The 10,580-nt window shown below is 47.5% G+C and overlaps 1 protein-coding gene across 1 annotated transcript; it reads right to left on the reverse strand.

Annotated features, from left to right (window-relative positions):
• Positions 1–1,955: 1,955 nt before the first annotated feature.
• LOC115529946 (putative uncharacterized protein DDB_G0271982) lies at positions 1,956–10,475 on the reverse strand (the record flags this gene model as incomplete). Its single annotated transcript, XM_030339093.1, has 4 exons — positions 1,956–1,991; positions 6,830–6,841; positions 6,903–7,043; positions 10,410–10,475. Coding segments are annotated over 4 exons (255 nt in total), but the record flags the coding sequence as incomplete, so codon positions are not given.
• Positions 10,476–10,580: the final 105 nt, after the last annotated feature.

A 10,580-nucleotide genomic window follows, 5' to 3' on the forward strand; every position in this document is an offset into this window, starting at 1 on the left:
CCTGGACTGAGGCCTTCAGCTCTTCAGCACTCTGGGTCTGGGAGGGTCGTACAGTTCCTTCCAGTGTAGTCGTGTAATTGACAGCCGGGCCGGCCTGTTCCCTCAAGGGTAGGGGGCGGCCTGAGACCCAGGTCAGGGCGTCTCTGAGGGAGCAGGACGTCACGAAGAAGATGAAATCCTGAAGGTTGTACTTATATTATCATTTGAGATTTGGTGTGAGCCTTCCTCAGAGAGAACAGTGTTTTACATGAGGTTAGGTAGATTTGTTTTGATATAATTGTAAAAGGAATTTGAGCTACTTATGTGAGACTAATAATTTCTGACGTTTAGTAAAGAGAAACCACTCAGTAGAGCTTGTGGACCGTGCCGATGTTATCATCCATCTTTTTCCTTTTGTTATTCAGCTTTCCTCTTGGAGAAATAAGTCTTTCTATCGGCTTTCTATAAGCTATCTTGCTTGTTCTGAGTCCCATAATAACCTTTATCATGTTTCGTTGATACATGAAGGTTAAATGAGACAAATCAAAATCCATTTCATGGTCATGTGACCATGCATTATATCCTGTTTTTACAGATCCTCACAACTCGTAGGTGCGTATTTATATATTGCCTGATGCAGGTTGTTCCAATAAATCAACTCAATCATATTTCCTGAAGGTTAAATAAGTGTGTGTTTGTGTGTGTATGTGTGTGTGTGTGTGTGTGTGTGTGTGTGTTTGTCTGCATGCATGTGTGTGTGTTTGTCTGAATGCATGTGTGTGTGTGGTGTGTGTGTGTGGTTATGTGTGTGTGTGTGTCTAAATGCGTGTGTGTGTGTGTGTGTGTGTCTAAATGCGTGTGTGTTTGTATGTATTTGTCGGAATGCATGTGGGTGTGTGTCGGTCTCTCTTACTGTGTGTGTGTGTGTGTGTGTTTGTGTGTGTGTATCTCTGAATGGCTGTGTGTGTGTGTGTGTTTGTCTGAATGCATGTGTGTGTATTTGTCGGAATGCATGTGGGTGTGTGTCCATCTCTCTTACTGTGTGTGTGTGTGTGTGTGTGTGTGTGTGTGTGTGTGTGTGTGTGTGTGTGTGTGTGTGTGTGTGTGTGTGTGTGTGTGTGTGTGTGTGTGTGTGTTTGAGAGAGAGCGAGCTAGATAGAGCCAGAGAGATTGAGCTCCCTGACAGTGCATATAGCTGTCATTCATGTCACTTTGGCAACGCGCATGAACATAATGTCCCCCCAGTCCGGGGGTCTGACCTCTGGGGGACGCTGACAGATGTGCCCTCCTTTATCCTATGAGGCCTTACCAGTGGTTGGGCTGCCAGGGGATTTGGAGGAGCAGGACCACTGAACATCTGGATGGATGTAAAGCCAACTACATCCACAAGTGACCTATATATACATATATTTTGTTTTATCCGAAATAGATTTTCAAATCCGTTTGTTTTGTTCTAGATGTGAGCGTAGTCCTTTTCTCTCCTCTTCCCTTGTCTCTTCTTTCCTCTCCTCTTCCCTCTCCTCTACTCTCCTCTCCTATATTCTCTTCATTGGTCCTTCTCATTTTCCCAATTCACTCTGCTCTCTCCTCTCCTCCCCTTTCTCTCTCCTTTTGCAGCTCCTCCTCGCTGCTCCTCTCTCCTCCTCACCTCTCCTCTCCTCTCCCCTTCTTTCTAGCCCTCTCCTATTCTCTTTTCCCTCTTTGCTCTGTTTCCTCTGTTGTTCGTTCCTCTGCGCTCCTCTCCCTCTCCCCTCCTCCCTCCCCTCTCCCCTCCTCCTCCTCTCCTCCCTCTCCTCTCCTCCTCCTCTCTCCCCTCCTCCCTCCTCTCCTCCCTCTCCTCTCCTCCCTCCTCTCTCCCCTCTCCTCTCCTCTCCTTCACACCTCTCATCTCCTCCCCTCTCCTCTCTCCTATTCCCCCCTCCCCCTCTCTCCCCTCCTCTCCTCCCTCCCCTCTCCTCCCTCCCCTCTCCTCTCTCCCCTCTCCTCTCCTCCTCTCTCCTCTCCTCTCCTCTCTCCCTCTCCCCTCTCCCTCTCCTCTCCTCTCCTCTCCTCCTCTCTCCTACCCCCCCTCTCCCCTCTCCTCCCCTCTCCTCTCCTGTCCTTCTCATCTCCCCTCTCCTCTCCCCTACCCCCCCCCCCCCCCTCTCCCCTCTCCTCCCCTCTCCTCTCCTCCTTTATTGTTTTGTTCTCTTGAATCCAATTCCCAGCCTGGCCACCGGACAGCTTCCTGACTGGTATGTTTGACAAATTGTAAAAGCTTCCCTTTCACACTGCAGTCCCACAACACCCCCCCCCCCACACACACACACACACAACGCACCACACACACTACAAACACACACACACACACACACACACACACACACACACACACACACACACACACACACACTAACTAAAAACGCGAGCAGGGGAACAATCACCAGCACATCGAAAGTGTAAAAGGAAAGAGATACGCCACAACATAAAAAAAAGCGGCGGTCTCTCCGCGGACATGCATATGAGGGGATGTTTATCAGAGGCCGGTGGGACGGAGCGCTGGATTATAGATCATAATCTAGACCAGCGTCTACAACAACAGACCTGAGGGAGGCTCCGCCTCGCAATGCAGCGTTGTATTACCTGCCCCGCCAGTCAGGGGCTGTACCCAATACTAATCAGGGAGGGGGAGGGGGGAGAGGGGAGAGGGGAGGTGGGGGGGGAGAGGGAGAGAGAGGGGTTGGGTGACGAGCGGTGGGGAATGACGAAGGTGGATGAGGTTCTTTTCCATTTCACTTGATAATTGTGTGTGTGTGTGTGTGTGTGTGTGTGTGTGTGTGTGTGTGTGTGTGTGTGTGTGTGTGTGTCTGTGTTTGTGTTGCCCAGGGCAGGTTGAGACTGCTGGGACAAGCTTGTTGACACATCAGCTTGGCTCTAATGGAATTTTCTGACTGGTGGGCTACCTGGGGAAACACAGACACACACACACACACACACACACACACACACGCAACGTTTCACACACACACACACACACACACACACACACACACACACACACACACACACACACACACAGACACACACACACACACACACACACACACACACATACACACACACACACACACACACACACACACACACACACATACACATACACAAACCCACATACACAATCACACACAGACATCCACACACACGGTAAACACCAACCTATCCCAACAAACACACACACATGCACATATGACTCCCTCTCTCTTTCTCCAACTGCAAAAGAATGGCGAAAACTTTTCCTTGAAGAACAAATAATGTTTGTGCGTGAGAATGAGTCGAGTGGAACGCTTCATAATTGGCTGTAATGGGCTGACGAGGCTCTATTCAATACTCATCCTGTCTGTCTCTCTCTGTCTCTCTGTTCCTCGTTAATCTCTCTTACTCCAGGGCTGTCTGTATTCAAATGTGCTTGGTCAACCTACTGCTCTGTGTGTGTGTGTGTGTGTGTGTGTGTGTGTGTGTGTGTGTGTGTGTGTGTGTGTGTGTGTGTGTGTGTGTGTGTGTGTGTCTGTGTCTGTGTGCATTGAGGTGTGTGTGTGATAGGTTCACCTTCGTGTATATAGGCGTGTGTGTGTGTGTGTGTGTGTATTCAAGCTGAAAACAGAGGCTATTATTATTGTATGCTCACCAGACTCAATGTGCAGCATTGTAGCCACGAAAACACACACACACACACACACACACACACACACACCTACGCACACTTAATTAGCCAAATACACACACACTTACTAGTTCACTCTTATAATATGATACAAACAAGCAAACTGATACACAATTCATCCTTCAATGCTGGTGACTTAATCAGTTTACTATCATGTTACCGTCCTTACACACACACTCACACACACAGTGGAGTGTAGTGAGGTGTGTGATTGGGAGTTAGTGGTGTGTTGGTGGTCACTATGATCTATCACCCCGGTCCTTTCTCCCCCTCCTTCACGCTCTCTCCTTCTGTCTCACATCTCATTCCCTCCCTCCGTCCTTTCTATCTCAGTCTCTCCCTCTCCCACTCTCCAAATGCTGAATAGTGTAAAAAGTCCTGTATATCCTATAAACCGATCAATTAAAGATGTTTCCATACACTTCAGGATATTCTTCAAACACTGTATTAATAATGTGAAGGATATATGCAATCATTGTGAACCGACAGAAAAAGTGAAGTTCCATATTAGAAACGTTTTGCTAGTAGTTAAAGTCTAGCCGGATGAGTCTGTCTACGGGGACATTACGGTCCTTCTCTTGTCACAGCGGGGGACAATTCTGGCTGCTGTGATCGCACATTGTTGTATTTCTTTGCTGTTAGTTAGCATCTGGTGTGTATTCAAAATCCTAGAATGCCTGTGTAATCCATGGAAAGTGTGTGTTCCTGATGTCTTGGTATGACTGGCAGGAAGTTAGGAAGTGCAGCTCGGTTTCCAGTTGGTTTTGTGTGCAGTGGGAGCACAGTCTGTATTCCCTTGGGAGCCAGGTCTGTCTGTGGCGTCCCTTCTCGTTGGCCAGGCTGTGTTTACTTGGTCTGTTCCTGGTAAGGGATTTTCTCTGTGTCACGGTGGTCAGGTATTCTGCAACTTTGTATTCTCTCTTAAGGGACAAGGAGCATGCCAATTCAATCTATTTGGTGGACTCTTTCCATGTGCCAAATTGTTTTCCTTTTGTCTTCTTATAATTAGTTTTTGCCTAATGGGGTGGTTGTCATGAGTTGGAAAGGTACCCAGCTGGCTAAGGGGTCTCCTGTCTGGCTCTATCTCTCTGTGGGTGAGGGCCTTGGAGTGGAGTGCGTTGCTGTCACTTAAAGACACTTTAAGGTTGTTATAGAGCACACTCCTTTGGATTTTACGGACATCGTCTTAATTCTGCATAATTTGGGTTTTTTCTTTGGACTCTTAGGATCGATCTGCAGCATTCTGCATGTAGAGTTTCGGTTTGATGTTGGTCCTGTTTAATAATGTCTTGGTCAGCGAGTGAACCCCAGACCTCACAGCCGTAGAGCACAATGGAATCACTGCATCAAAGACTTGGAGCCAGATCTTAATTGGGATGTCTAGCTTGAGCTCTATTTTTATGGCATAAAAGGCCCTCCTTGCCTTGACTCTCAGGTCATTCACAGCTTCGTGCAAGTTTCCTGTGGTGTTCATGTTCATGCCAGGGTAGGTATAGTTGTTTGTTTGCTTGAGTCTAATGAGTAGGATGTGTATTCAGGGCTCCAGACTAACTTTTTCCTTGGGTGCACTGGTGCGCCTACATTTTTAATTTGGGTGCACCAGCACGTATTTATGGTGCAATCATTTGAAAGTATGACCTGCTATTAGCAATCATTTATATTTATTTATTTGCGCTGAGTTGTTGACGGGGGGGGGGGGGGGCAACCAGGCAGCTGCACCGGTTGCACGTCGATGTTTACGCCATTGATTAATAATATTTTGACCATTAAATAAATGCCTTAAATAAATGCCGAATCTGTATCTCTCATAAAGAATATCGTCAGAAAATGCCAAGGGATCGGCTATGTCCCGAAAAGCCCTCTGTCTCCGGAGAGACGTCTGTACGATAAGTGCGCCGAGGTCCATGGGAACACCCAAAAATGGTCACCCGGAAGTGATGATTCTGTCGACAAATCATCGGAGGGGGTGTGTAGCTAGAATTTCCCGGGACTCTTTCAGGCGTCTCGTCTCGTTTTCAGTACCCCAACGGAGGAGTCCTGAAAACGAGGCCAAAACTGGCCAAAACGGGTACGGCTAAGTCCGGGTCACGCCCACTTTTGGCGGTGGAAACGCGACCTGATCCGCACCTTTGCGATGCGATCCGCTCCGCACCCTGCAGTGGAAACTGCAGGGTGAACTGCAGGGTTAAAGAGATCGACTTTCATGGTACAGCTAACCCAGGCTTTCAGCTCAACATAACTCGCTAACCCTCTAATCGAGCTTCGTACTACAGGCCCCTGGATTGGGCTTCACGGGTTTGTTTACCGGCGTTGCTATTGTTACCGGTCTTGCGTGTTCCAACGGTTTATTAGGTATCTAATAAATCGCTGTCTAATCAATACTTCATTCACTGCCTCTTCCGTGGTCATTGCAATATTATGAATAGACTGCTATGTAAAAAAAGAAAAAAAGAATTATACCAGATAAATTGTCAGTCGCACTACCCCGAATTCTAGGCGCATGTGCGCCCAAATTAGGCGCACTCTGGAGCCCTGGTATTTGTTGAGGCTTTTTTTTTTTTTTTTTTACCTTTGAGAACATCATTATTTTAGTTCTCCAAGGTTCACTGTCAGGGACGGGGTTTGAGGGAAACTGTGCAGACCATCTGGTTCTGCTGTAGGCCTTCTCTGGTTGGGGACAGGAGCACCAGGTCATCTGGGAACATCAATCATTTGATGTCGGTGTCTACCAGTGTTATGTCTACCGGGTGCTTCAGACTGGTCTGTTGTCCTTGCTAATTGGTCAATGTACATGTTGAACCGGGTCGGACTCAAGCAGCAACCCTGTGTCACGACCGGCTTTGTTGATTTTTATTTCCTGTCTTACCTGCACAGGTGTTGTTTGTGTGAATGGACTTTATGATGTCATAGGTTTTTCCCCAAACACCATTTTCTATGAATTGTAGGCCATCAAGTCAAACACAAGTCTGCAGAGCAGGAGAATAGGGCTTTTGTTGTGGTTGATTTGGTGGTCGATGAGGGTGCTTGGTCACCCAATAAACTGATAATTATCAGAGAGTGCTCTTTATTCTGTTTTTTTCTTTCTGTTTTGTTTCTTTATTCTTTACTCTCTCTCTCTCTCTCTCTCTCTCTCTCTCTCTCTCTCTCTCTCTCTCTCTCTCTCTCTCTCACTCACTCACTCACTCACTCACTCACTCACTCACTCACTCACTCACTCACTCACTCTCTCTCTCTCTCTCTCTCTCTCTCTCTCTCTCTCTCTCTCTCTCTCTCTCTCTCTCTCTCTCTCTCTCTCTCTCTCTCTCTCTCTCTCTCTCTCTCTCTCTCTCTCTCTCTCTCTTCCTCTGTTTCTCTGTCTATCTGTCTATCTGTTCCTAGTTAATATCTTACTCCAGGTCTGTCCATATTCAAATGAGCTTAGCCATATGTATAATATGTCATATTGTCTCATGTATTAATGTATCAGTTTGGTTATTCTCGGTTTGGTTATTCTTGGGTCATCTCCCTCTCTCTCTCTCTTATCTCTTTTTTTTTTTTTACTTAATGAACAGTAATTGCCCTCTTGAGCGCTGTGTGGCTACTTTCTCTTCCATGGTTAATTTGCAGTATTTCTGTTATCTCTCTTATCTTTCTCTTTTTTTTTTAAATTATATTTATTGTCTTGAGCGCTCCTCAAAAGTCTGTGAATCAGCCTGTGATTCAGCGTGTGATTCAGCCTGTGGTTCAGCCTGTGATTCAGCCTGTGGTTCAGCCTGTGATTCAGCCTGTGGTTCAGCCTGTGATTCAGCCTGTGGTTCAGCTTGTGATTCAGCCTGAGGTTCAGCCTGTGATTCAGCCTGTGGTTCAGCCTGTGGTTCAGCCTGTGGTTCAGCCTGTGGTTCAGCCTGTGGTTCAGCCTGTGGTTCAGCCTGTGATTCAGCCTGTGATTCAGCCTGTGGTTCAGCCTGTGGTTCAGCCTGTGGTTCAGCCTGTGGTTCAGCCTGTGATTCAGCCTGTGGTTCAGCCTGTGATTCAGCCTGTGATTCAGCCTGTGGTTCAGCCTGTGGTTCAGCCTGTGGTTCAGCCTGTGGTTCAGCCTGTGGTTCAGCCTGCTTCCTGACCTAGTCAATGCATTCTAGTCCCATCACATCCACACTAAGTCGAGGACTCTCTGTCTCTCTCTCTCTCTCCGTTAGGCAGATGGGTGGCTGTGGTCTCTCGCCCCCTGGAGAGACTGATAACGGAGGTGTAGCTGTCGCTCGGAGCGGAGGCCAGGGGTAACTGGCGGCCGGTGGCGAGGTCATCGCATTGATCTGAGAGGTGGAGTGATGTAGTATGGATCACAGCTGGCAGTGCTCTCTTCCCCTGTGTATCTCTCTCTCGTTCTCTCTGTTCCTATTTCTCTCTACCACTCTGTATCTCTCTCTCGTTCTCTCTGTTCCTAGCTCTCTCTACCACTCTGTATCTCTCTCTCGTTCTCTCTGTTCCTAGCTCTCTCTACCACTCTGTATCTCTCTCTCGTTCTCTCTGTTCCTAGCTCTCTCTACCACTCTGTATCTCTCTCTCGTTCTCTCTGTTCCTACCTCTCTCTACCACTCTGTATCTCACTCATGTTCTCTCTGTTCCTAGATATCTCTCTCTCTCTCTCTCTCTCTCTCTCTCTCTCTCTCTCTCTCTCTCTCTCTCTCTCTCTCTCTCTCTCTCTCTCTCTCTCTCTCTCTCTCTCTCTCTCTCTCTCTCGTTCTCTCTGTTCCTAGCTCTCTCTCTCTCTCTCGTTCTCTCTGTTCCTAACCCTCTGCATCACTCACTTGTTCTCTTTGTTCCTACCCCTCCTTACCACTCTGTATCTCTCTCTCTCCTTCTCCCTTTTCCTTCCTCTCTACCACTCGGTATCTCTCTCTCTTTCGTTCTCTTTTTCTACCCCTCTCTACCACTCTGTATCTCTCTCTCATTCTCTCTGTTGCTACCGCTCTCTTCCACTCTGTATCTTTCTTGTTCTCTCTGTTCTTACCTCTCCCTACCGAGGTGGAATAGAAGATGGAAGGATGATTGAAAGGTGTTTGAAAGATTGAACAGGGATGATGAAAGATACAGAGAAGTGTACCTTTAAACCAATCATATTCCACCCATCTTTAATCTACTCTTTTTCTCCATCTCAGATTGACCTGATCAACCTCCCCCCACCCCCAGACACACACAAGCGCACCTTTTCACCTGACCTCTGACCTCTGATCTGCATCAGTAACAAGAGAAAAAAAGCAGGAAGTCAGAACCAGGATGGATCCACAGGTGAGTCCTAGCTGGTTCTGCGTACGTGAGTACCAATAGCACCCTTCAGTCAAAGTACATCCTGAAGATACAAAGGTTTTATATAATGAGAGCCAACGAGAGGGAGAGATTGCAGAGCAGGGGCAAAGGATGTCCATGTATGGTCATCACAACCCCAGGTGAGGAGAGACAGGTGTGTCTGTCTAGGGTGCCATAGAGGATCATAGAACCACCGATTGGTGGGTCACACTGGGCAGAGAGGGTTGAACATATTGGCTGGTCAACCAATTTACAAAACAATCAGCCCTATGCGATTACCTCAACAGATTAATGTATTACCAACGATTAGATTACATTGGTTCTTTATTAATCCCTGATGGCAAACACAGTTCTACCACAAGCACACATTATAAAACATAATATCCCTATGAAATGTCACGTAATAACACGATAAATAACAATGCAGTCACAATGCTAACTCCTGACCATACAACTGAATAATTGAAGTATAATGACGGCATGGGTTGGCTTAGCTCAGGAGGTAGAGCAGTTGTCTTTTAACCGAAAGGCTGCTAGTTCAATCCTCAGCTCCTCCTAGCTGAGAGTTGATGTGTCCCTGAGCAAGACACTTCACCCTAACTGCTCCTGACAAGCTGGCCTTGCATGGTTGACTCTGCCGTCGGTGTGTCAATGTGTATATTAACCGATGTAAATCGTTTTGGATAAAAGCGTCTGCTAAATGCCCTAATTGTAATTGGTATGAATTTATACTTAAAGCAAGGTTAGCCAACTTGGAGACACCAGCCAGGATTAGCTAGACTTTGAAAGTACCCAATGCGAAGGCCTCAGGCCTGCCTCTAACCTTAAGAGGCATGTGTTTTTAGGGAGTGACTTTCCAGTCTAAAGGCACTCCCCCAAAACTACTAGCGCGCGCTAGCTTAAGAAATTGACCTCGTCATGTGGATTGCTACGCTTAGCTAGGGCCAGGTAGCTGGGTAGGCAGGTAGACACAGGGGTAGGTGTAATTCGGCCGATTTTTTTTTTATATTAGACCTGCTTTATACACATAGACATAAATGTCTACAATGCGAAGTATGCTTCTAAAATGAACTACCCTACCTTTAAGTCCTTATACTGACGCTCGGTTCGGATCTGACAAAGCCCTTCTCTTCTGTACAAAATGAACCCTGCTTGAGTCCTCCTGCTCCAACCGGATCTCACCAGCCTCCCTCCTACCCCAGGTGATCCTAGCAGCGCTGCCACCGCGCCACCCGCCCGCCACTTTGGAGCTCAGGCGGACATTCTGGCTCTGACTCGGCTTCTCTGAACTCCTGTAAGCCCGAGAGTTACATGCGTGGAGATAGCCGGGATTCAAAGCGAACCGGGCGAGCGAAGCCCTTTGAAGCCTTCTGTGGCCGGAGGGGATTAATTCACCTTTTTCTGACGAAAGAGACGGGACTCAACGACACTCCGATCAGCCCACTCTCTCTCTCTCTCTCTCTCTCTCTCTCTCTCTCTCTCTCTCTCTCTCTCTCTCTCTCTCCCTCTCCCTCTCCCTCTCCCTCTCCCCCTCCCTCTCTCTCTCTCTCTCTCTCTCTCTCTCTCTCTCTCTCTCTCTCCCTCTCCCCCTCCCTCTCTCTCTCTCTCTCTCTCT

Source organism: Gadus morhua, chromosome 17 (assembly GCF_902167405.1).
Source record: "Gadus morhua chromosome 17, gadMor3.0, whole genome shotgun sequence".
In the NCBI taxonomy this organism is placed as follows: Eukaryota; Metazoa; Chordata; class Actinopteri; order Gadiformes; family Gadidae; genus Gadus; species Gadus morhua.